The 27,745-nt window shown below is 46.0% G+C and overlaps 2 protein-coding genes across 4 annotated transcripts; one reads left to right on the forward strand and one right to left on the reverse strand.

The window, feature by feature from the left end:
• The first annotated feature begins 334 nt into the window (after nucleotides 1-334).
• GDE1 (glycerophosphodiester phosphodiesterase 1) lies at nucleotides 335-8,982 on the forward strand. Of its 2 annotated transcripts, none has more exons than XM_044433501.1 (6): nucleotides 335-354; nucleotides 2,404-2,575; nucleotides 3,403-3,508; nucleotides 4,322-4,414; nucleotides 6,121-6,332; nucleotides 6,857-8,982. In XM_044433501.1, the coding sequence occupies exons 2-6, from the start codon at nucleotides 2,469-2,471 to the stop codon at nucleotides 7,002-7,004; spliced, it is 666 nt and encodes a 221-aa protein (XP_044289436.1). In that variant the 5' UTR covers nucleotides 335-354; nucleotides 2,404-2,468; the 3' UTR covers nucleotides 7,005-8,982. The 2 variants fall into 2 exon arrangements, with proteins under 2 accessions (XP_044289436.1, XP_044289435.1); XM_044433500.1 differs by lacking the exon at nucleotides 335-354 and adding an exon at nucleotides 1,159-1,598 and having other exon boundaries at nucleotides 2,400-2,575.
• TMC5 (transmembrane channel like 5) lies at nucleotides 8,695-27,503 on the reverse strand. Of its 2 annotated transcripts, XM_044433499.1 has the most exons (16): nucleotides 26,947-27,495; nucleotides 26,271-26,422; nucleotides 23,637-23,781; nucleotides 21,635-21,790; nucleotides 20,732-20,898; nucleotides 19,824-19,905; nucleotides 18,423-18,520; nucleotides 17,795-17,890; nucleotides 17,203-17,278; nucleotides 16,789-16,922; nucleotides 15,637-15,810; nucleotides 14,024-14,102; nucleotides 12,497-12,580; nucleotides 11,322-11,426; nucleotides 10,340-10,376; nucleotides 8,695-9,420 (listed from the first exon to the last, which is right to left on the reverse strand). In XM_044433499.1, exons 1-16 carry the CDS (start codon nucleotides 27,058-27,060, stop codon nucleotides 9,308-9,310), a joined length of 1,812 nt encoding a protein of 603 aa, XP_044289434.1. In that variant the 5' UTR covers nucleotides 27,061-27,495; the 3' UTR covers nucleotides 8,695-9,307. The 2 variants fall into 2 exon arrangements, 1 of the variants encoding a protein (XP_044289434.1); XR_006415052.1 differs by lacking the exons at nucleotides 8,695-9,420; nucleotides 10,340-10,376 and adding an exon at nucleotides 11,522-11,979 and having other exon boundaries at nucleotides 11,356-11,426; nucleotides 26,947-27,503.
• Nucleotides 27,504-27,745: the final 242 nt, after the last annotated feature.

A 27,745-nucleotide genomic window follows, 5' to 3' on the forward strand; every position in this document is an offset into this window, starting at 1 on the left:
ATTGTGCGCTCACGGCCGGGCGGCGGCGCCGGGCCGGGCCAGGCGAGGCGGCGAGGCGAGGCGAGGGCCCCTCCGGCGGCGGCGGCGGCGGCGGCCGCCATGTTCTGCCACAGCGAGGGCCTGGCGGCCGCCCTCTCGGCCGCCCTGCTGCTCGCGCTGGCGCTGAGCCGGAGCGCGGCGCTCTCGTGCGCGCTGACGGGCGGCCTGTACCTGGCGCTGCGCCTCTTCAGCCTCGAGCCCGTGCCCGCGCAGCGCGCGCGCGCGATCGTGCAGCCGCGCGGCATCCCGGCGCGCATCGCCCACCGCGGCGGCGGGCACGACGCGCCCGAGAACACGCTGGCCGCCATCCGGCAGGTGGGTGGCCGCGGCCGGGAGCGCCTGCGGGGCGGAGGGAGCGCGGATCGCGGTGGCGCTTCCCTGCGACGGGGCCGTGCTTGGACTGTCTTTCGATGCTACGATTTATAAAAATAAATAGAACGTCAAGGCGATGAAATACGGGGTGGTCCCAGGTAGGGAAAAAAGGGGGCCGGGGCTCAGGCCCGCAGGACAAAAGCAGAACAAAACACGGGTCTCCATATGCTAACTTACAAGTGGGTGTGTTTTAAGCCCATGTCTGGTAAGGACACGTGTCTGGGTAGAAAGGGGCAAAGGAAAGGAGATAGGAGGGGTTTTGATTGCAGGAAAAAATCTCAGACCAGAAGATTGGGGGCCAGCAGGCAAAGCCTGCGATGGTGACATTGCATTTATATCCTGATTTTTTTTCTTGCAAGAGGCTTTATGGCTTTCTTGTGGCTTCATATAGGTCCATTTTATCCTCTCAACAACCCTGTGAGGTAGGTTAGGCCAAGAGTGAATGACTGGCCCAAAGTCCTGCAGTGAGCTTCATGGCCCAATGCGGCCTAGAACCCGGAGCTCCCAGGTTCCCACAGTGCTCTAACCAGCACGTCAGTTGTCCATGAGAAAATGACATTGGCTTCAGTGGGATTTAAGCTGCATAAGAATGAGCAAGAATTTCTGAAATAAAGGAGTTAAAATTAGTCTTCTACTGTGCATTCTTGTACCAAATGGGACCTGCACTAGAAGAAACCCTTGAGGATTAGAATCTGTTTTGAAGCTACAAATTGCAATTGAATATGTAACAAACAAAAGTCCTTGCTAACTTCGCTATTGGGAGTGATTAAAGCATTAGGGAACCAGAGTGTAGATCACTTAAACCTAAGGAGAGACATAAGCTAACAAGGGAGATCCCATGCAAATACGTGTGAATCATTAGTGCTAAATATAGTAAACTTGAATTTCCCAGAACAGTTCATAACAAACTTGCTGAGGAGGGAAATTATGAGATATTCTTTTGTCTGTTTCTGATATGTTATCTAGATCAGATACTGACTACCATAATTTCCTTTCCTTATCTTTGAATGGGCTGTAAATTGCCCTGTTTGGTTTACTTCTGCTGCCTCAGAGCTTTGCTTCCAAATTACAGTGACCTGAATGAACATTCTGTAGCCTCCAGAGGACTGTGCATAACGTATGTCATATATACTCAAGGCAAGCAAAAGCAGGAGAACAAAAATGGGAGGACCAAGATGCCCTGGCAGGTAGTTACTGCATTGCACCTCATTAGCCAAGCTACAATTACCTGAAGACTTCTCTGTATCCAAATTCTCTGTATTGCTTTTGTACTTCTGTACCCACATTCAAACGCAATGTTTTGTTCATTGTCCTCAAAAGGAGAGATTTGAGGAACAGTCATTTATAGCTTGCCTGTTAAATAGTGATTTTAAAAAGAATAAAAATTCTCCAAATTTTAGACTACCCAAAGATTATAGCCACACTGTTCAGATACTTGATATACAATGCAATCCTAGGCAAATATACTAAAATTAGCCCCACTAAACTCTTTGGATTTTCTCCCTTACCTCTGTTGCTCAGTTTTGCCTATACTGACTGCCAGAGGTTTCCAGGGGTCTAAAGCGGGGTTCTTTCTCAGTCCTACCTGGGGGGGTGGGGGAATCAAGGATTGAAAAAGGAACTTCTTCATGGAACTCACATGCATTATAATTGAGCACTACCCAGTGCTTAGAGCTGCAGTCCCCATCTGTTATTCAGACGGTACCGGAACTAAGCTGCAGTGCGAAATCACTCTTGACCATAGAGCTGCAGTCTAGAGTAAAGCTGAGTCCAGATCTGCTACCCTTTTCAGCTCAGCCTTAAAGCTGCTTAAAGGTCCAATAGAATGAACAGGTACCTTGCAGAAAGAGCCAATGTCAGGCCATAGCTGATAGGTTTATTTCAGTTGTGTAGTTTCTCATGTGATGTTAGCCATATGTACACTGGAATACAAAGCACACGCTGTTACCTACTTTCCTGTTCAAATAAGTTTATCTCCGTTCATTAAGGCAGCTGAGAATGGAGCCACCGGTGTGGAAATTGACCTTGAAATTACGGCTGATGGCGTTCCTATCCTGATGCACGATGAGACTGTAGACAGGACCACCGATGGGTCTGGAAGTTTACGTCATCTGACATTTGCTGAGATTAGACAGTTTAATCCAGCTGCTAAACATAGATTATGGTAAGTGAACAATCTGTGGAACATCTCCACTCATACCTGAAAAGATAGTTTTTCTGTACTCAGATCATACACTCTCCTAGCGCTCCTGTTCTTATGTGTATTTATGCAAAAGTGAACCCTACAGAACTCAGTAGGACTTACTTGCAAGTAAGGGTGCGTGGAAATGTAGCTCTGGTGGAACCAGCCTGCTATGGTGATGAATTGGGGAAGTCTTGTTTGGACTGAGAAGAGCTGGCTTCAAGTCCCTGCTCAGCCATGATGCTTCCGGTGTTCCCAGAAGTGCTCTCAGATTAGATTAGCCGTGTTGGTAATGAAGATGGAGGGCAGGAGAGACATTCTTTAGACTACAAATGTACCGAAGATTCCTCCTTACAACCAGGTCTGTTCTTGGTGGGATAACTCCGGAGTAACTATAAAATGTAGGCCTACACACAAGAGAAACTAGCAGCAAATTTATATACTATATAGGTTAGTTAGGCAGTTCAAATATTTTGATAAAATCCACACTTTTTCTATATTTTTAGTTCTTTCTATACCTTATGTCTCATTGATTTCATTGTGAAAGAAGGGTGCTTATCTTTTTCTGCACTGCAGCTTCCAGATGGATAGTCAAGTCTTATGTTACCTTAAAGACTAAGCAATTTGTTATAAACACCATGTTTAGAGGTGTTTAAGATGCCTAAAGACTTTATTTTGTTTTCTGTTGTGTGTATTCGTAGAATTATGCTTCATGCCATGATGTATATGGACACATTCCTCCTTTTTTGAGCTGGACTTTTCCCTTGCAGAAATGCACACTGAAGATTCATTTTTTCCCCCTCTTACAGGAGGGATTATCGTGGGGAAAGAATACCAACATTAAGAGAAGCTGTTTTGGAAAGTATACATTATGACCTCATTATTTACTTTGATGTCAAGGGCCATGCAGACCAGGTACTCTTCTTAAAATGCACTGAAGCCTCAAATTCTGGTAGGACAGCACATATTAGTTAGAGTTCTTTCACTTGACCCAGTGGGAAATGGTGTGCTTTCCTGATAAAATGTTAATACAGTTTTACAAAACCAAGAATGCCTTTGGGATGCTTCTTTTCCAACCTTGAATGGGACAACAGTCATAACTGATTTATTTCATGGTGATTCAGGAATGAATAACTTAAGACTCTTTCCTTAGTGCAAGAATGGTAAAAAAATGAAGATATATTTTCTGTAACATGCAGGGATTTCTAAGGGAAAAGGCAAATATCCTGCAGTTTTCTATACAAATAAATAGCAGCCCATTTCTGCATTGTATGGACACATGAAGTTGCCTTTTATAGAGTCAGGCCATTGCTCTGTTTCTTCCTGTGAGCAACAGCTCTGCAACACACCGGGCAGGAAACCTTTCTAGCCTTGCTACCTGCATTCATTCTAAGTGGCAGTGCCACGGATTGAGCCTAAGACCTGGGTGCAAAAGAGTTGCTCTAACCCTTGATCTTCACCAAACTAAACCAGGAAGAAAACCAAAGCATATTTTCCACTAGGCTATACTAGGCCACCCTATTCCAAAGCAATTTGATCTTCTATCATCCAAATATATCCTAGCCTAAAAGTACCTGTGATCAAAACAGTGTCTTTTGTTTTGCATTGCTTTTCAACACGCACGCTTCTTTTCATTTTTAGTCAGACTCCTTGGGCTATAGTAGCAGTTCTTTGAAATTCACCTTTAACTGCTTCTACAGATCTTATATATAAGTTGTTTTCTGACAGGCTGTTGAAGCCCTAAAACTCCTCTACCAGGAATATCCTCGGCTTTACAACTCCAGCATCGTTTGCTCTTTTATGCCAGATGTTGTCTATAAGGTAAAATTCCCATGTGGAAATTAAAACGACTAAGGTAGCATTGGGATGTTGACAATTTTCCGTTGGATAGCTTCAAGAAATGGGGATGCTTCTTGGGATGTGGGAGTGGCATGTTTAAAATTGAAAAGGGTAGCCTTCAGAGTCTAAGTAAAATCTTGGATAACTGTGGTCTCATACTTTCTCACTCACATTGCAAAGAAATGTAAGACAAGTTCATTGTATTGAGCACCAGTTAAAGTCTGCCAAGATGCATGCCTTGAGGTGGCTATAGGGTACTACTATTTATTTATTTATTTATTTATTTATTTAAAACTTTTGTATGCTGTCACTACATGCCTTGGCATCTCGGGACGGCTCACAATAGATACAATTAAAAACAAAATAATCTATAAATAACAAATTCAATAAAAGATCATACCAAAACAAAAAACCCAAAAAGAGCGGCTGTTAATGATAAAATATTAGTTTTTAAAATAGCGATTAAATAAAAAGGTTTTAACCTGGCGCCGAAAAGAATATAAACTCAGCGCCAGGCACACCTCTCCAGGGAGCACATTCCATAATCTGTGTTCTACTATGCCTATGATCAATTTCAAAATACCAACTAGAATAAAAACTGGGAATTTTTAGACACTCAAGGCCAAACTAGGCATGGCAGGAAATCCATATTAGGATCGTCCACAGCAAAGCAGGGCCGTCTGCAGGTTGCGATCCCTAGCGCACCCCTGCCGCCATTGCCTTTATTCAGTGATTTTTCCCCACCCCAATAAAAAGGGGAAATTGTGGTTTGTTGCCAAAGTGCAGCAGGAAACCACTTTGAGACTTGACAAATTAACCAGTTACAAGCTAAGTTTTTTTTTTTAAATTCTAAGCCTCTGTAGCCACCATGGAGGCTGAGAACATGATCGTTTTCTGTGTGTTCTGGTGGGATTTTTGTTGTAGCCCTGGAACTGTGTCTTTTGCTGGTTCTAAGATTGGCTGTCTACTCAACTAGAGTAGCTCACTTCGTTCCATGGATTGTGTTTTACCAAACAAACTCAATAAAGGCCCGTGTTTTCAAGTTGGAGAAGTGGTGCTGGGAGGAAGAAGATGTATTACCCTTTCTCCCAGCGTTTCCTCTCTTAAGTAACCTTCTTCTCAAACCTGCCATTAGCTCAGGCCTGGTGTCTTCAAATTGCTGTTGTGCCTGTGATCAGTTTAAAAATACCCGTGAGTGGGAACCCTTTGAAGGCAAGGCTCTCTGAAGCCAGAATTCAGCCCTATATTAACTCCATAAGGCAGGAGATGGGGAGGGAACCCACTACACCAAACCCTAATTACTGCTTTAGATTAACTGCAGTGGCTAATCTTTAAACTCCAAATTGGTTAAAAATAAGAGCAGTAGCCTTAAGACTGGTCTAGCGCTTTGCTGTTAGGGTAGTTATGTAAATTGAAATGAAGTGCTCTTGCAGCCAGAGCAATGCACTTTTAAAGTCGCTATTTTTAGGGTTACTTTGCAAAATACATTAAAATGCTTGGGCCCTTCTAGAAAATTTGGTATAAAAGTTGTATCCCAGCCTTGCTTTCTCTAAAGACCTCAAATCACCTGCTGCAAAACAATTATGTAAAGTGAAAACAAAGGCTGGAATAACAACCACCCTGTGCTGTCCTCCCTCATGTTAGACATCAGGATAAATTTGTTCTTGTTTCTCTGCTTGGTCTTTTAGATGAGGCTAGCCGATAAAAACATCGTTACAGCTCTGACTCACAGACCCTGGAGCTTCAGTCACTTTGGAGATGGGAAACCTCGCTTCGAGTCCTTCTGGAAACACTACCTAATGATGGCGCTGGATGTTGTTGTAGACTGGAGTATGCACAATTTTCTGTGTCACTTATGTGGAGCTTCCGTTTTTCTGATCCAGAAAAATTATGTTTCGCAGTAAGTAGAAAAGCTTGGCCACATCAGTTCTAATCTGTTTACAAGCAAGAGTGCAACTCAGAAAAGAGAGAAAAGTTGCGTATTCCAAATAGTGAATTCATAGTAAACTGTTCTTTACTATGTGGGTATTTTTACTCGAGGATCTGTTCAATTCAATCTTCCCCAACCCAATTGTGCTGGGCTACAACTTCCATCATCCCCAGCCAGCATGGCCAGTGATAGTGAGGGTTGCACATCTGGAGTGCCTTAGGTTGGAGAATGTGGCAAATGCTTTTTCATATTTCCAAGTACCATCATGCCTGTAAGATTGTTTAAGGTCTCTAATCAATAACAAATGTGCACAATAGTCGAAGTGGGGAGAGATTGTGTGTATGCACTATAAAAAGAGGTGCAGTTATTTCTGCTTCAACACTTAGATGCTGCTTAATAAATACCTAAATGAGCAGTATACATATGGTTACTATCTAAAAATAAGCTTTTTATTTTTACTTGGCTCCTCACCTCATTTTCCCTTGTCCTTGCAGGGAGTACGTGAATCGGTGGTCTTCCAAAGGAGTCCACGTCGTTGCTTGGACAGTCAACACATTCGCTGAAAAAATGTACTATGAAAATGTTCTCCAGACCAGCTATATGACTGACAGCTTAGTAGAGGATTGTGATCCTCACTATTAGTTTTAGCCTTGACTGGATTGCTTCTGGGTTTGCCTCACCTGGCAGACCAAAGTTCATCACTTGTGGTACTTCAAGGGTTCATACTATCAGGGTACATTTACTCACTTGGGACAGGATTATTACAATTGCAAATGCATTGAAATGTCTCTTTTCATAATGCTGGACTGAGACTTAACATTACAATCAGTTTTAATCTTAGAAGAATTGAAATTCTGAGTAAGATAAGCCTGTGCAGACGAAGGAAGAACGATCATATTGAGTTAATTTGCTTGGCACAATACAAGGAGTGAACTTGCAGAAGATTTGCACTGCAAAAAAACAGCTTGATTTGGAAAGAAAAGTGCTGCTATTGGCCCTTCAGAGATTACTGATGTTACTTGAAACATCTAGATTAGCCTTTATTTAGAGAAGGAACATACAAGAAGGACACACTTTAGATTCTTAGAAACCAACCTGCAACTACAGCCAAAGCACATGCACTTTTTCCTCATGCTTAATTCTGAAATCCAAGGGCCACGTCTGAAAATGACATAGTGCATTGGACACATTATGGGCACTGGCAAGGAGAATCCTCCTTGAGGGGCATGAACAAGAACTAAGAGGCATTTGGTGAAAAGCTGCAACATGGAAACAGTCTAGGGGAGCTTGGCAGCCAGAACTAGGAAGTATTCTTAATGTGAAGAGTGGGCATTTATGGGCACAAACTTGTGTCTAGTAGAGGTTTAAGGGCCTCTATCAAGTTCGTGTCACCAAATCAGCAGAAATCAGTAGTGGTTTTAGGGTCATATATCCTCCAAACTGTCTGTGCTACCAAATCAGCTGGGTATAGATCCACTTGTTACTCAGTAAAACTGGAAAGTAACGGATACCCAGCTTCTATGGAGTCAAATGGCACTCGCCCCCATTCGTTTTTTTTTTCCAAATTAGTTTTTTCAGGCATTTAATTCAGACATCATCTGCAGCTGAATCTCTGTGGCACTGGATGCTGTTGACTTGTCTGCATGTTGGGTTGTCTGTGAGCAGAGACGTCTCTCTGCATGCTTCTCAATGTCAAGCATCCTCTGGATGCTTTTTGGCTCATTCCATCTCAACAGTACCTGTTGATTCATTTCTATTATATGTGCCACGTTATGGAGAACATTTACCATACTGGGTAGCCCAAAGCTTGCCCTAGTTCCTTAACTGAAATTATCAGGTGAGGAAATTCTGCATTGGTGGGTAACACAGAGAAAGTGGTTCTATTGGACAAAATCATGAGGCATCTCAAGGGGCACAGTTCCCCAACATGACATTATATGGTAGCCTAAAGCTTATTTTGGGGTACAGAGACATATTGTATTCCTTATTCTATTTGTGAATTGGTTCCTGTTTGAACTTTTGCACAAAATAATGGATTACTAGTAACCAGATTCAGCTTATTCAGTGTCTGGGGAAAAAGACAGGATCAGCCGGCAGTGGAAACTGCCACCGCTGCTTTACAGGACAGAAAAGGATTGTCGGCCAGGTTAAAGTGTACAGCTGCAAAGACCCAGATAAGATACAGCTTCGTTCTGCAAATGATATAACATTAGACATTGTTCCCATCAAAAGCCCACATCAAATGGTGATGAAGTAGGGTATATACAATCAGATATACATTTCACCTTGGTGTTGCAGTACACGTTGGATTAAAAAGCCCAGAACTTGATCATTCTTTATAAAATCCCTGTTTAATTTCTGCTAAAAAATACTCTGATCAGAATACCAAAAAGAGAGTAATTCAGAAAAGTAGCACTCATGTTTATACAACGGCAATTTTCAGGGATAAATTATTTCCATCTATTAGAGTTCCATGACAAATGCAGTTCATCTCAGTTTTCCTCAAGCATGTAGGAGATCCTGGTCTTGTAGGCAGGAAGGGAATCTAGTGAAGAGCTTCATCCTGTCTTTAATCTGTTGCACCACGATTTTGAAAATCACAATAAATGGAAAAATGTCATGTTGAGGTGGAAAAACCTTTGCTTGTGACTACATCTTCCCCTGTCAGTTCATACGCAAACCTTAGTTATATCCTGCCTTTTTCCCTTTTCAAAGAATTCAAGGCGGCTTATGTATTTCTCCTTGCCATGTTTATCCTCACAGCCATAACCCTGTGAGGTAGGCTGGACTGAGTGTGACTGGCCCAAAGTCAACCAGCTGGCTTCCTGCCTGAACAGGGACTAGAACCCAGATCGCCTGAGTCCCAGTCCAGTGCTGTTAGCCACAAGTAGCAGAGTTTTGGTCAGGAGTGCTTCTTTGTGTGTGTTGCAGCCCATTTTTAACTTTCATGCGCTTTCTTCATCATCCATTTCCCATTCAGCCTCTTGCCTGGCTCTCAGAGCTAAAGCCAGAGCTTCAGAAACCTCAGCATTCCTGGATGATTGGCTGTCCTCTTTAACTGTTACAAACAAAAGAGAAAAAACAGGATTGTCATATCTGACAGTGAACACCCACATTCCCATCAAGCCAAAGTTCCCTTCACGTGTTGCTCAGCCCAACTTCCACTGTTCATGCATTTGAGCATCTCAATTAGGAAAGCCCGCCAATACATCTGTTATAAAGAACCTCTAAGACCTTTTAACTTGTTCGTAAATTATCTGGGATTGGGGTGAATATAAGGTGTCTTAATATTGACAATACATAATGCTTTGGGCTAGTTAAAAGGACAAGGGATTGAGAAGAGCTCCAAAAACATCCTTTGACGCGGGGAATGGGCGTTAAAGTGGGAAATGTGGTTCTGTATAAGCACGTGCAAAAGGGATGTGCAGTGGAGCAAATCCACTGATGGGGGCTGAGCTGGCAGTGCCTGGCCAGAGAAGATACTCTGGGCTCGTGGGAGACAACGTTGACCCCCTGTGCAGCTGTGAAGAAGAAGGCGTATTCCACGTATGAAAGAACTGAAAATAAAACTACAATGATCATCATGCCCTTAGACAAATCTGTGATGCAGCCATGCCTGGAATACCATGCATAAGTCTGACCACTTTTTTTGTCCTTCAAAAAAGGGGGAAATGTATGGAAGAGCACAATAAAATGCGAGTAAAGGGTTAGGCTGAATGTGAGTAAAGAGGAGTCGTGGCAGAGCTATACAAAACTGTACGGCATGGACGGTGCGGCTTCCTCCAAGTCTCCCAAACGTGTTGGGTGAGATTGGCAGGGGATCCAAGGCAAAGGGAGGACGAATGCACGGTCCTATGGGATGCTGTCTCTGGGATGCGGCTTGTCTGGACAGAAAAGCACCCAAATGGTGCTCAGAGCAGTCCAGGCAGTGGGGTTGCCATTTGTCATCATCTGCTCTGCCAAGGTTTGTTGCTTACCCTGAAAGAAGCTGGTCATTTCAGGTATCCTGTCAGACTGAAGGGGAAGAAAAACAGCAATGGTAAGACAGATCGCATTTCTGAACATACTTGCAACATGCATTTTTCAGCTGTTCAGGTTGCAAGCCCTCATTCTCCCTTCTTACTCAGCTGGCCAGTCTTCCCACATTTTGTGTGTACCGAATGTATTTTTACACCAACCGTAATAGGATCCTCATTTGTGCCTTCTGGAAGGAAGCATTGTTGTTTCACAGCCGGAGCAGAAAGAGGCAGTCTAGTCATTTGCCAATCATTGAGTAAAGTGGTCCACTCAGCACAGCAGGGCTGTTTAGAGTAGGAATGCAGTCTGACTAAAATTAAAACAATTGCTGCTGGGGGATGCTTTAGCCGCCAAATGGGCTTAAATGGCCTCATAAACGCAACAGCACACAAAGGATGCAAGAAGCACCCCCAACAAAGCCTCCCTGACAAAACCTTTCTGCATGTTGTTCTGCCAAGGGCTCCTCAGAAGCGACATCTGCCAAAAGCTGCTGCCATGGAGCTTCTTTTAAATCAGGGGTCTCAAACTCAACTGACCTGGGGGCCGCTGGAAGGAGAGTGGGTGAGGCTGGGCCGCAGCAAGTATTCCACCACCGCGGTGGTGGTGGGCCGCTCACCCCGCATCGCTCCCAGAGGCCGGCCCGGGCGCCACTGGCGCTTTGAAGGCCGCAGGGCCCCCCCCTCCGTGCCCTGCCCGTCCCGGCAATTGGGCCACGGGCCGCAAGTTTAAGACCCCTGTTTTAAATACTTCATTTCTCCCTGCAGCCTTAATGCTGCAAAAGGGGAAACAGACATGATTTCAAGATTGTTTTGTGCTACCAAGACAGGCTACCAGTTTATGAAACTGCAAACATGTGCGTAGCTCATCATGCAAGGACTTGGATTTAAATGCAAGTGACCAAACGACCTTTCGGGGTCTCCCCCTCCCCTCCCCCACCATTACCTCAGCATAGGAGTCTCTTTGTTTCAGTCTTGGAGAGCTTTCTGTGGAGTTGGGTAGTGGCAAAGGCATTTGTTGTCGAGGTTGCCTGTGCACAGATGGACCCCTCTGCAAGAAGAAAGCATCCAAGTGGCTATTCTGGAATATTTACCTGGGTGGACTTCACTGGGCACACAGCATCCACTGAACTATAGATCACCTACCCCGGCATTGATTTTCTTCTAGCATTTCTTTAACTGAAAGAGCAGACATGGAGGGCCCTTCCTATTCCCAGGGACAGTAAGGCAGCGCGCTGGGTCAGAGATTGGTCCACCTTGCTCGGTAAAGGCCTCGCTGACGGGCAGTGGCTTATCCAGGGTTTCAGGCAGGAGCATTTCCCAGCCCTACATGGAGATGCCGGGGATCGCACCGGGGACCTTTGGCATGTGTTCCGCCACTGAACTGTGGCATGATAGAAAGCCGACTCAGTCGTCTCAGACCATTGGTCCCTCTAGCGTTCATGCTAATTGGCAGTGGTTCTCTGGGATTCAGGTACCAGGGCTAGCAAACGACTTCAAGGGCCAGCAGCACAATGTCAGCGTCCAGGGTGTGGGTGGCTGACTTGCAGACTGGAGCAGCAGGTGCGGCACACGGTCCAGAGGTCAAGCCAGGGGTTGCAGCACTAGACACAGTTGATTCAAGGAGAACATGTAGTCAGACGAGCCGGGTTTGAGGAAACCAGGAAGACAAGGCAAAGGAAGCAGCCACCTTGACGACAGGGGCAGGGCAGGAGCAAAGTGCAAGAGTCCACAAACCAGGAGCGCTTCAGCAGGTCAGAAGAGCCAGTTCTTGTATAGCGCTTCCCCCAGGGCTCCCAGGTGGAGCTCAGGAGAGCCCTGGCAGCTGCGGTACATTGGCCTAGTAATTCTGCAAGTACCAGGGATGCTGTGCTGCTCCTGGACCAGCAGAGGGAACCCTGAAGCTGCCTCAGATCTCGACCCGCAACTTGGCATCTCTGAACACCGCCAAGGCACCGAACCCCCTCAGTGCCGCTGTTGATTCTTGCCCTGCCGCCCCCCCCCCCGCCCTCCCCGAGCTTCCCTTCAGGATTGGTGGGACACAGCACCAGGTGGCCCTCTCCCACCCCCACTGAAAATGAATAAAGTCGGTTTTTAAAAGCCCACATTCTCAAAACTAACCTCTGGCTGATTCCTCCAATTTGATCCTTTAGGGGCCTGGAGGGCACGTAGTTTCTCCAGCAGAAATTTTTTATCATGGCCTTCCTACAAATCAAGAAACATCTGAAAATTAGAGGATGCACCGGGGGGGGGGTGCGTGCAATGTACTAATCGGCTACTTCTTGAGGCATCCCTTTCGCCCTCCTCCTCAAACTGGCCATCTTCAGAGTTAACCACAAGTTAGCACAAACATGTTTTTTTAAAAAGTATGTGCCGATGGCCACATATATTTGTAAACAAAGCAGTTATTGTACTCTGATATGGAAAAGCACCACAAACAGAACCTTCCAAAGAGGCAGTGGGAGAAAGCAGTGAGGTGGAGGAAGCGGATTTGGCAAAACCACTAAATCTCTCTATCCCTCTCTCTGACTCACCCACCTCTCTCACACGCACCTTTGCCTCACCCTCCGCACCCAACAGGATGATGTGGGAGAGACGGACTGCTCTTGCTGAGGTCTGATCTGATTGGCCTTTGAAATTAGGTCAAGAATTGCAACATTGCGCACCCCTCTTCTAAAAGGAAGTCTGTGATGGGATGGTATAAAAAAGCTTTAAATGGAAATAAATAATAAAATAAGTTCCCGCAATGGCCACCACAGACAGAATGAGAAATTAAGCTTTGCAATGCACCATTTTGAATCTGAAAGGGAGGCGTGGTGGCCAGAATGGCTACTAGTGGGCAATTTTATCCCGATATTTAAAAATCCATACATTTGTGCCAGAGATGAATAGTCGAACTGAACAGTAAATTGATCTGACATTAGGAGGTATTTATTTCCAACCATTAAACCAGCCACGGCTGGTTACTCCAATTACAGGGAGGCAGTGCAGCCAACTCTGGATTTAATCTGACCTTTAAAGGCACTATCCATGGTACTAAAACCATTTTCACAATAGGGTCCAGCAGCGTGGATTGTTCCTTAAAAGTTCAGACTGAAACCCAGGGTGGATATGCTGCCTGGCTAACACTGGAGTCGCTAACTTCCAGTACCTCGTACGGTACTAGAAATATAGTGTTCTTTACATACAAGTTGTTCAACAAGATAAAATTAAGATTATACAGCTGGAGTGGAGATTTATAGGCCATCCTGTCCAATGCCACTGCTCGATGCATAAAATCCATAGGTAAGGAATAGCCAGATGGATGTCTGGCCTCTTTGTAAAGGCTTCCAGCAGGGTAGAGTCTATCCACACCCCGGGAAATTGGTTGCATTGTCCAATTTCTTTTAATCTCAAAATGTGCTTCCTTATGCCCAACCAAAATCCAACCCCATGTAACTTAGGGAAAAACCCTGTACATGTTTAGGCAAAAAAAGACTTGCACCTCCCAGCAGTGTGAACTGGGGCATGCTGGGAACTGTAGGACCTTCTTCTGTCTAAACATATGTAGGATTGCACCCATTAGATCTAGTCAAGGCTGCTGAAGAAGCTGAAATCTTTGCCCCTTTCTGTGACAGACCTGTAGTTTCCCTTAAATAACATACTTACATTGATAATCTGTTGATGCAATAGTTTAACCATGATTTTCCGTCCCTCTATGATTTGCCAGTAGAGGTATGTGATAATCCTAAAGCAGAGTTAAGAAATTGAAACCAGCTTTTTATTTGTAAGTTAAAATGTTCTTAACATCCTGATTTTTTAAAAAAGTGATATCCCACACTTCCACTCTATTAATAATATTTACAAAAATAAACATCACCGAGTATTTTGGGGGGAAATCATTTCACTGGCACTGTCGCCCATCAGTATAAAAAAAAGCAACAGCTAAAACTGCTGGCACGCAACTGCATCATCCATGTGACGGGGTGTTTGGGACGATTTACTGGACCTCCCCTGTCTACAGCTTCCATGAGAGCAGGTTCTCCATCCCCTGCCTGGAGGGAGAGACCCCACCCTCCTGTCCACAGATTCCATTGGCAAATGGCTCTTTCTGCAAGACATTTCTAGGCGTTTTCAACAAGATCTGCACTCCTGGAACTTAAGCGCACACTTCCAAGGTCCTCCAAATATCTGGGAAGCACAGCATCCCATGAACTGTCCCTGAAGGATTCTGCCCGTCGCATACTTTAGATTGGTCATCAGGGCCAGCCAGAATGGGTCTACTCCTGGTTAACTCCTCCCCAGTTTTCATTGAATGGGGGGAGTGGCTTTTGAAGGGGGAAGTTTAGGTTGCAGAAGCAGGCCTTGGTGGGGGGAGGGCAAGAACACACACCTCTGTGCCCCTGCTACTTGGCTCAAAATCAAAAGCCCCGATCTAAGCCACCTTAAAGTCAAAGGTACTCTAACATTACAGGGAAAGGGTTGCAAGATCAACAGCAGTTTTATGCATGCCTAAGAAATAATTAAACCCCCCTGGGAACAACTGCACTGGCTTCCAGCCAAGCATGTAAAGAGCTGCAAACTCACTTCCCCCATCTCCCACATCACACCTTTCGTGCTTTTAGGACGAAAGTTCTAGTTTTAGTTCTTGTTTGGAGCAGAGAACAGGCATTACAAAAAAACAAACAAACCCCAAACTCTTGTTTTTAACCTGCAACAAGCATATTCTGTTCCTGACTATACACATTAGTATTCTGATGAATACTGAAGCATGTATCTCACAAATTCTGCCCCCTTCCCGCCTTCTCTAACCCAGCTTGCTTTTAAAAACACCATTGAAAGAATAGAATCACTGAGGGCAATTTGCAGGCAGGAGATCCGGGATACAGCTCCTAGCAAGAAAGCTTCTGGAAGCAGTTAGCGGGGAAACCACCTGGCTAAGATCCCAGGCGGCCATGGCCAGTCAGAGTGGGAATTCTGGACAAGTTGTCTGATCTAAGATCCAGCAGCTTTCCGAGACAGACTGCCTGCCATGTCAACCAGAAAAGGTGTGTTAATTGTAGAGGACTGTTGCTGACCGGGTTGGGCACACCCACTGTGTGCAGAAGGTCTCATGGTCATGCAAAGGAGGTGGGGGGCAGACCCCTGCAGAACAGACGGGGCTGGATGGACCCATGGCCTGGCCTGGCACAAGGGACCTCCCTGCCTTCCCAAGGAATCCATTCCGAAATGTGCCCCCACTTTGCTCTCATTCCCTTCAAGTTTCCTTCACAGGCACTCACAGAACAATGACGGAGAGGATGAAGAAGAAAAGAACGCTTCCGATTAAATTATGATATATCCATATGACCCATGCGGAGCTGGGGTGACTGGTGAGTATGGTCATCCAACTGGAAATGGCTTCAAAGACAGTCATCAGCCCTCGGAAAGGACCACATGTTTCAGAAGGCTTTCGTCTGGGAACATGAGGAGGGAAAGAGTTAAAAAGAGAGAGAGAAGAAAAGGTGCAGGGTTTTTTCCCCTCTTTCAAGGAGTAGTTTTGCATTGTAACACACAATTTATTTATTTATTTACATGTAATTATAGGCTGCCTATAACTGCCAAGGCCTTCCTAGGTGGCTTAGGACATCCTCCGCACAGGACCCAGCTGTATTATTTCTGCACTCCAGTCCCTCTATGGAGCAGGTGGTTGGCCTGGCTTAGGCATGGAGAACATGTTGCCTTAGAGATGGTAGGAGTACAGTTCCTATTAGCCCTCAACACTGCTTATCTTTTCCAGGGCAGATGGGAACTGTAGTCCATAATCATCTGGAGGGCCACATGTTCCCAATCCCTGGGCTACAAGACCTCAAAGCCCCCACCAAATTCTGAAAAGCCTATAAAGATCTAGCCAAAAACGTTTTCATAAAAGATAATTTAAAGAGTGGTATAACAGGATGCATCCTATCCGTGGGCCCATCTCACACACCACTGGCTCTTCAAGCTCTGTGGCTCAAATTACATGCAACCTGGAGTCCCATGATTGCTTCTTCCCTCTCTTCAGCCTGGGATGGGTTGAAGCCTAAAATCCAAGTGGGAAAAGGGCAAGGAAGGAAGGAGCTGCCTAGTTTTTAGATACTACCAGTAACTAACACTTGGGAAAGGTGTGTCAACATTCCAGAGAGAAGGAAAACAAAAGCTGGAAAACCACCAAATGATAGGTAGTTGGGACCAAAAGAGGTCGTGGCCTTTTGAGAACCTGCAAGTTTGGGAACTAAGAAAGGCTCGATTTCAGCCATGGACCAGAGGTTCAATACTCTGACACAGGCCTTTGGTTTGATTCAGAACAGCAATTCCTTTCTTCTTAAGGACTCCTCAAAACCTGGAGCTAAACACGGAATAGGGCAACGCAAGATCCTGAACAGAGCAACTCATCAGAAAGGAGTCCTTCATACCTCCAGACAGTGACCGCGATGACAGAGAGGACGCCAACAAGGGATGGAAAGAACAGCAAGAAGACAAAGAGGGTGTTCATCTGAGATGCTCTCCAAGCTTTGCGAGGAGGCTGACAGTTCCTCATCAAACTGACCTTTGGGTGCATGGGAGAAAGATGATGAGCATCTTTTGCAAGTGCTAGAAACCAGAACATTCGACTTGCTTACTTAATTGTTTCTTAAGTAATGGGCAAACATGTCGTCGAGCCATAAGAAGAAAAGTTATTGAAACCTTTAAGCTGGCAGCTCTGTGCAGACAATTCCTCACTGAATTTAGTTCCTTATGAGGAAGCAAGCACAGGGTTTAAAGAGGCTTTAAGGTAAAGCAAGGTAATTTCAGCATGGCAGGAGCCTTAATAAAATGCAGCAGGGTACCTTTTTCACACAGAATATTATGAAAAGTGATATCATCTGAATGGCTGGAAGCAGAGGTGAAAAGAAGATTCCAATCCTGCAAGGGGAGAGAGGGGAGAAAAGCAGGAAGAAATCAGCTGAAGTTTTTACTTGCACAGTAACAGGAATAAGCAAAAGACATCCTTCCAGGCTTGGGTGAAAGGAACTGACGTTTCTTTAGATTTATATCCTGGTTTCGGAAAAATTCACAGGCAGTTCATAACAAACTGCAATAATATGGACATAGGCCAATGTACCCCAACAAAGACAAGAAGTCCTTGGTCCTCCAGCCAGAGGTTGGTGCTATAGTGTGTTGGAGCTATAAAATGAGGCATTTTGTTGTGGGTTCTCATTTGTCACACGTTAATGGCAGATAACCTAGCTAAGATGTTCAGGTGCTGATTATCAGATGCTATATAATGTCTGATTTATATCAGGTTATTTATCAGTGTAATTTATCATTATCAGTATCACTATAGCTTCTTAAATTCATAAGCAGGATTCTTCAGAGTCCTTCTGATGAACTTTACAGGAAGTAACACAAAGGTCCTCTGAATGGATGATTTTCACTCACCATGCCAAAGTCTGAGCATAGATCAAATCTAAAACATTTCGAGCAATGTTGAATTCTGGCACACCAAGTTGTTTGTAGCATGTGGTTCCAATGATTCTGAAAAAATGGCAACAAAATAATTTCAGTTCACAAATATTTGCAATGATCCTTCAGTATATACTACATGCCCGCATGGTAAAAGTAGGGAAGGCCATTAAATCTCAGCTCCACTTTGGAAGAAGCTAAGAACTAGCGATCATTCATGCATTCATAACTTTAAAGCTGGGCTACTGCGATGCACTTTTACCTAGGGCTGCCCTTGGAGACAGCTGGAGGCTTCAGCCAGCGCTTCCTAATTATAACTGACACGGAAATGGCCTTTTTCACCATAGTCACACGCTGGGCCAACATGTGCATCAAGCCATCCACCACAACCCTGAAAGCTCTTTCTTGCTCAGCCACTGCTGGGGAATCTTACTGGGCTTGATGGATCTTGGGTTCCTAGTAAGAAACAGAACAGATCCAACAAGGCTGAAGTCTGCTCAGCCCTGAGCTCAACTAGATCAGAATTCCCAGGTCCCCTTCGTGATCCCCCAAGTTTATGAGCACAGCAGTTCTGCTTGCACAGAACATGGAAGCGCACACATACCGGAGCAGAAATTCTCCGAAGAAGGATCCCAGTAAGCAACAGATGAAGTCGGCTACAAGCAACCTATAAATATCTTGTCCAACCAGAGCTTCCCAGCACTGAGAAAATGTGGAGTAAAACAAGGTGTTAGAAAACTATAGGGGGGACCCCTAAGAAACCTCAGGAAAAAAAGACGGTATGTGGCGGTCGCTGCAGGCCTGGGAGGGCTCGTGCGCCAGGCGCCCTCAGGAGAGTCACTTCTACCTGCAGCCCTGTCCCCGTCCTGTTGTCTGGCCGCCGCGCCCCGTCTGCCCCACCATCCAAAGGACGGGGCAGAGCGAGCGACTGCTTGCGTACGGGGACAAGCCAGGTGGATGCAATGGAGCGATGGGCCGGAGGGGCAGCAGGCCCCTTGGAAAGCAGGTCGTGCGTGGCAGCTGCCTGGACTGCCAGCAGGTGGCCTCAGTTGTGCAATCTGCCGGAGGAACTGCGGGGTCAGCACAGGGCAGTTTCCTGGGCAGGGAATGAGTCCTGGCCTTCGCCTCACCACTGGGCACCCCGGAATACGAACGCTTCCTATTTGGACCAGAAATCTGCCTCATCAACATGGGCAAACTCAGCACCGGGGTGGAGCTGACCCTCAGCATAGTGCCGGGGTGCTCCCCCGACCCCTAGCATTGACCTGCCACCCACCCTGTCGCCAGGAGTCCTTGGGCTGCCGTCCAGCCTTCCCACCCCGGCAGCCTGTGTCCCCGGCTTTGACAAAGCTGCCAAACAGCTGTTGCCAAAAGTGGCACCTCTGCGGAGGGTCATGCCGCCATAGCCACTTGTCCTTGGGCATGCGCCCCCAGTGGCATTATCCCCAGGGACAAATGGCTATAATGGGGCTGATCTTCCGCAGAGGTGCCAGGTGGGGGACCGCTGCAGGTAAAGGAAAGGTAAGCCCTGGCCCCAGTGGGTCCTGCCAAGGTGCATGGGCCCCAGCAGGGGCCTGACTGTGTCACCGACTGGCATGGGGACTCAACAACAGCCTTCCTGGGCCTGGTGTATTCCTCAGCTGGGACCACCTCCCACATTTCCTGGTTCCTCTTGCTCTATGCTCAGCCTGAGGTGGCAAACCTGTCCCTTGGATTGCACTGTTTGAAAATGTAGGTAAAACTGCTCCCAGAAGGTTAAATCAACTGGGAGGAAGGAGGCGAGGCGAGAAGCCTTCTTCCTGGAATTCTGGTTTCCTGAACATAGAGAACTTCATGCGTGGGACAGCAACTGAGTCCCCACCTGGAGTTTCATGTGGGATGGCCCAGCACGAGTATTAACCATCCTGGCTGCTGTTTGTGACAAACAGGTATGAGTGCTACGGAGGGCCTCGTGCCTTCCTGCATTAAGTCTGACAGCGGCACAGAAAAATGATTAGACTCTTACCTCTACCTTTGGCTCCATAGCCACTGTGTTAAGCCAGTAATAGCAAAGGATCCCTATGATGGAGATTTTCAAAATAACGTTCCTGTAAAACGGAAGTGGTAACCATCGGAATTCAGCAGGACAACAACGGGGCACAAACAATGATTAAAATTCCTTTCTGGCACCTTGGAAATTATGGGTGGGTCAGCTCTACTCATTCTATTCCCCCACCCCTTCTATGAAAGTAGAACCGGCTCAGTCTGCCAAGTTTGCTCTTGGGTTTCTGCAATAAGCTTTGTTATATACCATTTCTGAATTGCCTGAACGCAGCTTAAAAACAAATCTGAACAAAAAGTCATGCAGGTTTCAGTAAGCATTTTTTCAAAGATGTGCACTGTTCATTTTTTGTATCCTGCTTTCCAAATATGTACATTTTCCCACCATAAGCTAAAGCGGGTTTGTTTAGAAATTCCCCTAATGTGTACATTTTATGCATTTTCTCTTGATACATGCAATCTTCTGCATATTAGTAACCTGTCAAAAATTGAGCCCACCATTCAGAAACATGCAGCATCCAGAATGCAATTGCATCCTATTTTTCTGCATTGGTTCTGGGGATGCAGATGAGGTATGTTCATATCAGTATGGGAACCAAATAAAATTTTCTAATAAAGGATAAATAAATAATAATAAGATCCCTATCCTCAGGCTGCAGCCTCCAAACCATTTTCCCTTTTACACGCCACCGTTCTTCCATCACGGAATTCACAGTGGTGAGAAGGAATTCCCAAGCAGCATCCCACTCAGATGCTGAAGAGATGCAGCCTCAGCTGCTGCACCAGATGCCTTGGGGACCAGTTCCTGCATTCTGCTCCTGGGTCTTGCTATCCAAACCCAAAGCAAAGGGAAACGGAGAGAACAGGGCATACCTGAAAATAGCGGTGTAGATCTGGTGCCGGGGATTGGTGAATTTTTCCACAAAGCCGAAAGAAGAGTACAGGTACGGTATGACATGATTGAGGAGGCTCACCACCACCGGCAGAATCAGGGTGGCAGCTTCGTTTTCCAGCTCCGACTTATCCCCATCCAGAAATAACTTGAGGGTGGGAGGAGGAGGAGATGCAACATCCATATGAACATCTTGAGAACATGGTCACTTTTTTCTGTTTATGCTAAATGTGTGAAATTGCTCCAGGAACACTAGGCTATGCTTGGGCTTTCTTTCAGAGGGCAATGAGAAGAAGCTGGTCTCTTGCATTTGTGGGCACCATATTTGCATCTTAGGGCGCATGCCTGCTTCTGAGCAGTTCATGCAACAGCGACAAACAGAACACCTGCTTTCTGGTGCTGCTGCTTGTTTCCCTTGGGGGTCGATGGCAGCGTCCCTCAGTACCACCCAGGAACTGCAGGGGGCCCATTTCTGTTAGGGCCAGAGCACAAGGGGAAGATTAAACCTCCTCTCTCGGTGGCCCTAATCCAAGCTGGACAATCCAGCAGCCATGGGAGCCATTCTGGCACAGTGTTTACAGTGCTGGAGTCAGGAGATCTGGGGTTTTGCTTATCCATGAATCTTATTGGGTGACTTTGGCCCGTCACTGACTCTCAGCCCTACCTACCAGGGCTGTTGTATGGAGAAAATGGAGAAGAGGGTCATGGAAACCAGCTGATGTTCTATGCAAGATGGGATATCTTGTACGAAACCCAGCCCTAAAGCAACGTTATCTACAAGAGCACACTCCTGTTTTACAATCTAATCCCAGCACCATAGGAGAGATGATACTAATATCTGGAGACATTACAAATGCATAAGAAATAAAATCACTGGACCTTACCTCTAAATTGACAAGGGAAAAGAAGAAAATGCCCACACACGCACCCACTGCTGTTCCCAACGCAACGAGCCAAGCCAGCAGATGAATAAAGAAGCGAGAAATTCTCTGACTGGCAGAAAGGTTGAGAGCTTCCGTCTGTGCTTCGGATAAGGTCTCCTGGAGTCAAAACATGTACTAATTAATCACTCTGGGTTCAGGAGCATCACTTGTTAAACCTAACCAACACTTTTTGCAATAAAAATTTTCTGTGATGTATTTTATTTATTTATTAAAACATTTTTATGCCGCCCCATTCGCCGAAGCCTCGGGGCGGCTTACAACACTAAGTTAAAATAATTACAATATAAAGCAGCCTTCCCCCATTTTCTGTGGTCCAGATGTTTTGGGTGGCGCTCCGGATGAGCTCACAGCAGAAAGGCCGACAGTGAGGGTGAAGTACGAAGAGGCCCTCGGGGAAGGACGAGCAACCGCCTGGGGCTGTGGACAAATGCGGCCCTTTGCAGAACGGCCACAAAATGGCTGCCATGGAAGGCACGGCAAGGCGTGAGCGAGCGGTCCAGAAGGCCGAGTGTGACACAGCAGCGGGCTCGAAATCCCAACACACGAAGCGAGTCCTTTGAACCCACAGTTTTCGGCACCAGCAGAACCCCATCGCACGGCAATCCTAGCTGCTGGTAATGTGTTGCTCTGGCAACCCCCTGACTGGACTATTGCAATGTGCTCTGCGTGGGACCCTTGAAGACGGCCCAGGTACTTCAGCTGAGCAGAGCAGCCAGGCTTTTGACGGGACTGGTCGAGGTGAGCATATAACACCGGTCCTGTACTATCTGCACTGGCCTGAAATCCAGACCCGATTTAAGGCGCTAACGGTGACATATAAAGCCCTAAATGGTCGAGGGCCTGGGTATCTGCAGGAGCACCTCCTTCCATATACACCTCCCTGACCCCTAGATCTTTGTCTGAGGGCCTTCTCTGGGACCCCTCTTCAAGTGAGATCAGAAGAGGGGCTACCCAGAGAAGGGCCTTTTCTGCGGTGGTGCCCCAGCTCTGGAACCTGCTCCCTGGAGAGGTGTGTCTGACGCCAACACTTCATTTCAGTGCCGGGCCAAACCCTTTTTATTTTCCCTATATTTTGAGGTTTAATGCAGTTCTAATGATGGGTTTTATTGTATATTTATATTCTGTGTGTGCTATGTATTATACCACTGTCCTGAGACTCTTGGTATTGGACAGGATATACATGTCTTAAATAATGAAATGAAATGAAACTGACGAGAACGAAGGGAAGGTAACTATACAATAGTTACTAAAAGAGAAATGCTGGTCCTGTGCCCAGCCCCCGTCTTCCAAGAGCAGCCGTGCTACTGGCAGGATATCAACTAGCACAGAGGTCCTCAAGCTGTGGCCGGCGAGCTTCCTTCACAGGGTGTGCAAGGAAGTTGCCGGGCCGTTGAGAACACGCTGCCTTTGGCTCTGCCCCATTTCCCTGCTAAGGGGCCCTGCTGAGTGGACCAAGCCCTGTGACTTACAGTGCTCGTTTTGATGATCAAGCCGCTGCTGAAGAAGAAGTGCCATTAAAACATTAGTTATTTATATGCTTTGCTATATCAAAGAAGGGGAGCAGCCTGTTGAAGCAACTTAGTTCTACAAACAGAACACACACTGAAGTAAAAGACCAAAACATAAAGCAGCTTTTACCCCAGTAGTGGAAAACTTGCTTTACCAGCCAATGATCCCAGGTTCTGTAGGCCTGGAAAACCTTCCACTGCAGAACCCGAAATGGATGCTCCCAGAGGGAGTAGACAAAACTAAAGCCGATTCTTGGCTTGACTCCGTATAAGGCCGCATCCAACGTTCCTGCAGCCTTTTCCTCCACCGATGTCTAATTTCAATGGCTCTCACCCCTTCTTGTGCTAACATGCCCCTTGGTTCAGCTACAGCCCAGGAGGATTGGAAGGCTCCATTTCCATTACACACCCTTCCTGTGACTCCCATGACATACCTTAATTTGAGTACTGACGTTTTCCTGCCTCTGCTTCACTGCTTTCTCGTTGGTTATGTTGAAATCCCAGCTACAGAGAAGTTTGGCCAAATTTCCAGAGTATATCTGAGGGTGTACAAAATTGTTGCGGAAGGACTTCGCCATGCTACGGTGGCCATGCAGCATGCAAGAGCAATTGTGTGGGAGGGAGAAAGGAAAGAGGAAGAAAAAGAAAGGATTAAATAATGGTATCTATAATAAATATGGCAGCTTCTTAAAATGCCATTTGCAAAGGCTACCCTTCCAATGCAATCCTATATTCAAGTTACGCTGTATTCAAAGGTCTTACTTTATTGCCATGTAAACAGGCCTGAGAAAGAGCTGCCCCAAAGTGAGGGAACCCGCAGCCCTCTGGATAGTGCTGGACTCCATGAGCCCCAGTCAGCATGGTGAACAGCTGGGGCTGAAGAGTGTGGAAGCCAGCAACATCTGGGGGGCCACACCTTCTCCGTCCCTGCATTAGGCACAGGAAGGAAGTGGCCTTCTGTGGAGCTAGACCAGTGGTCCATCCAGCCAAATCTTGTTGATAGTCTCAAGCAGTTTCTCCAGCCCTACCTGGAGAGATCGGGAGATGAATCTGGGATGCCAAACACGCTCTGAACTATAGTCCCTCTCCTATGACAACATGTTGGAGGACAAAGCTGTGCGTCTCAATACACCTTGCCCTTGAGCCCTCAAACCACCCTGGTAACTTCACGCTCAGTAGAAGATGCGGTCCCTTTACCAGAATTGAAATCAGACTCCACTCCCAGGTGACCAACTTCTGAGCATGGAATGGTCATGGATGGGGAGCCCTCTTCTCTCCCCCGATGCAACACAATGTGGCCTTCTGTGCCTAAAACCACAGCCCACACCTGTCACCTGTTTCAGACGGTATTTTTCTCCCCATCTTGAATAACGACATGACAGCCCACATGCTCACCTACCCTCCTCCCCACAGTTACAGCTTCTTGCCAGTTGCTTTCAATCACAGTTGCTGCAAGAGGGCTGGACATCAGCCCAAATTTTCTGTGTTTTTCTTTCTTTTTTTAAAGGAAAGAAAAGAGACTTTGGAAGGAGGTATTTCTGAGCAGAGAAGCAGAGATGGGTACCTCTGTCCCTAGCTGGTTTTCTGTCCCAACACACACACACACACACACACACACACACACACACACACACAATGTTTCCTCTACCTCAGGGGGTTCCAAATGAATATTCACCCTGCATACACCTGTCCAGAACCCCACAGAGGAAATCAACTGGGTGAGGAGAAGAGACAATTTAAAGTGAAAGCTGCCCATGCAGGGAGGGTCATGCAGTGCCACGGATGAGAGGGCACAAAGTTGCTTTTCTGTCTAAAAATTGCCCACTGGGAGATGCATTACATGCCATGCCACTGCATGTAACATTAGCACCATTAGCACTCATGGTTGTCATGGGGAGAATGTTTATTGACTGAGGGTGTAAATGATGCTTTTCCCAGCTCACAGTCAAGGTACAAAGTACCCAAGGTCTGGCACCTGAGGTAGAAAATCTGCAAACAACTCTCTTCTTCCTTGGCAATAAAATGCAGTAAGAACAATAAAGAGTTTGCTGCCCTTTTGGGACACCCAAGATCAGCTGCTGGGACAGCTAGTACACCGGGGCTAAAAATAAGCTTGCCCTGAGTTTTGCTACACCAACAGCCAAGAAAGATTGCCCAGTTCTGGGGCTGTGATCCTGTGGCCCTAGACAGCGCCTGAGGAGCCGTGGGACTTTTCAGATTCCCAGATCCAAGGTCAGAGACACACACTGGCCTCAGAGGCCACTGGGCTCTGCCTGACCCCACCAGCACCGCAGTCGGTGTGGAAAGAACAGCGTCTTCTGCTCTGCAAGATCAGAAAAGCGGCAGAGCAGAGGGGAAGAAGGGGCCATTTCAGTGGGCAGGAGGGAAGGACACGAGGGGACCTGAAGTACCTCCAGTCTCCTTCCCTCCACTTCCGAGAGGCTGCAGCTAAATATGCCAATAGGCTCACCTAGTAAGCATGGGGAGCAGAAGGACAGAAAGGGAACCCTTGTTTCCTGTTGCATCAGGTGCCCATTAGCACCCACCTTTGTCTGTCTACAAGCATCTCAACAGGACTGTGCCCCAAATTTATTAAGTGTCTACTTTCCCATTGTTGTTCTTGTTACATTGCATTCATACCCTGCCTTTTTTTCCTCTTGCAAGGAACCCAAATGGCTTACATAGACCTCCTCCATCCATTTTATTCTCACAACAACAGCCCTGCAGTGTGGGTTAGGCTGAGAGTGAGTGACTGGCCTAAAGTGTGGCTAATGACCACACCATATTGGCTATCTCTTTCTTATGTGGTCTCTAAGCTTTGGCATAGCCATGTATTCTTACAGTTTCATTTCCCATACCATTAAAACAGGAATATTTCCCAATATTTAGCATGCCAAATATTCAGTTTCTGACCTCCACTGTTAGCAGATCAAGATGCCATTATGCCAGCTTTCACAATGAGTAAACCAAGATTTTTAGTTTTTAAAACAATATGCTTAAGGTTGATCAGATATCTGAATACACATGTTCATTTTGAAATAAAAAGAGGAGTGTAAAAATCACTGTACCTGTACAGCAAGCTAAAGAAGCAGATAATGAAATAAATCCCGATGGTGAAAATATAGGCCAGCTGCATGTAGTACGGAGAAAGACTGCTGGACTTTGCAACTGTAGTGTTGCTGTAAAAACCATAGTAGAGCACTGTGTCTTGAAAATAACCCTGAAATAGCAAAAGGGAGATATGGCAGCTAGGCAAGGTACAAGCCATCCACAGAAGGCTGCTCTTGTGAGAACCCACAGCCTAAAGCTCCCCACGCCCCCTCAGCCCCCACACACAGAAGAGAGTGGCCTGTTTTTTGACAGAAGCAATCATGCTGAGCATAGTTGGTTGTCTCATGGGAATATTGCTTTTTAATAAGGGCAGAGCATAAGGCAAGGGATGTATCTATGCAATGCAAACCTTCTGGAGAAGGTTTGGCACATTGGGGTCATGTTAGACTCTGGACTCAACAGTCTTACTGTGGGGAGGGGGATTCTGTGACTGCTCCTGCGTATTATCTTGCTTCCGCCAAAATGTGGTGATCCAGCCCCGCTGCGTTTGGAAGGGCCCTCCTGTGATCATTCTGCTAAATGGAGCCCCGGACATCTGACATAGGTCCTGCCCTGATGACACTACTAGGCATCTAGCCAGAGACAAAGAGAAGGGCAAAGACAGCATTGTTCTTGATGTTAAAAGGTACTTACAGCTCCGGTGAAAAATTCCAGGCCTGTGAATGAACGGCTATTTGGTTTGGCTATTATGAGCTGAGGAATGGCCAGGAAACTGAAGTTCACCAGGAATGAGAAAGTGTTAAACATCAGGAGCCATGTCAGAAACACAAAATAGGAAAGGACACCAGACCCAAATTTGCCACCAATGTCTTTTAGAGTCTTCTGCCAAATTTTTAAGAGCTGGAAGCTGTCCAATAAGCTATTTTTAAACTTCCGAAAAGACTAGAGGGGAAAAGAAAGAAACAAACAAACCTATGAGCCTTCAATTGATATGTCACCCAGTTTTCATATTTCAGTGCTTTAATAAGTGAAACAAACAGGCTACATTCATGCATGAATTTCTCTGGGAGCTTTTTTTATGGAATAAATAGTATATTGTTTGGCATGATAGTCAAACTCTTCCCTTATCTCTACTGTGCTTATTTTCACAGAGATTCCAACAAATATGCATCAGCATACCACAAAATAAATAATGCTTCATGTTCAGTTTTTTGATGGGAAGATTGCGATAACTTTATAAAACAATTTCCATTAATGCAGCAATAGGCAGATGTCAATCCCCTGATTGGGTTATCTTTACTTTTTACAAATTATGAGCTATAGGCCCCTGCCATGTTTTAGGTCTGCAAAGCAAGAACACATTCTGGATCATTAAACACTTAGGTCCACTAGAAGTTCTTTACTAGAATGACCCACTTATTATTACAATCCAGCTGCTCAGAAAACTAATGACCATGATGATGATGAGGATGATGAGGATGATATAGACAAT

The sequence above is a fragment of the Varanus komodoensis genome, unplaced genomic scaffold (genome assembly GCF_004798865.1).
Source record: "Varanus komodoensis strain SLA01 unplaced genomic scaffold, ASM479886v1 scaffold26, whole genome shotgun sequence".
In the NCBI taxonomy this organism is placed as follows: Eukaryota; Metazoa; Chordata; class Lepidosauria; order Squamata; family Varanidae; genus Varanus; species Varanus komodoensis.

Excerpts from the sequence above, each read along its gene's own strand:
- TMC5 (XM_044433499.1), bottom strand. The coding sequence starts at position 27,060 with ATGTTTAACACTTTCTCATTCCTGGTGAACTTCAGTTTCCTGGCCATT. Across the intron at positions 20,899-21,634 it reads TTTCCCTTGTCAATTTAGAG|TTATTTCTGGATGGGGATAA; the intron begins GTAAGGTCCAGT and ends CCCACCCTCAAG. Across the intron at positions 18,521-19,823 it reads CTATGGAGCCAAAGGTAGAG|TGCTGGGAAGCTCTGGTTGG; the intron begins GTAAGAGTCTAA and ends ACATTTTCTCAG.
- GDE1 (XM_044433500.1), top strand. The coding sequence starts at position 1,419 with ATGGGCTGTAAATTGCCCTGTTTGGTTTACTTCTGCTGCCTCAGAGCT. Across the intron at positions 1,599-2,399 it reads GGACCAAGATGCCCTGGCAG|GCAGCTGAGAATGGAGCCAC; the intron begins GTAGTTACTGCA and ends CCGTTCATTAAG. Across the intron at positions 3,509-4,321 it reads TCAAGGGCCATGCAGACCAG|GCTGTTGAAGCCCTAAAACT; the intron begins GTACTCTTCTTA and ends GTTTTCTGACAG.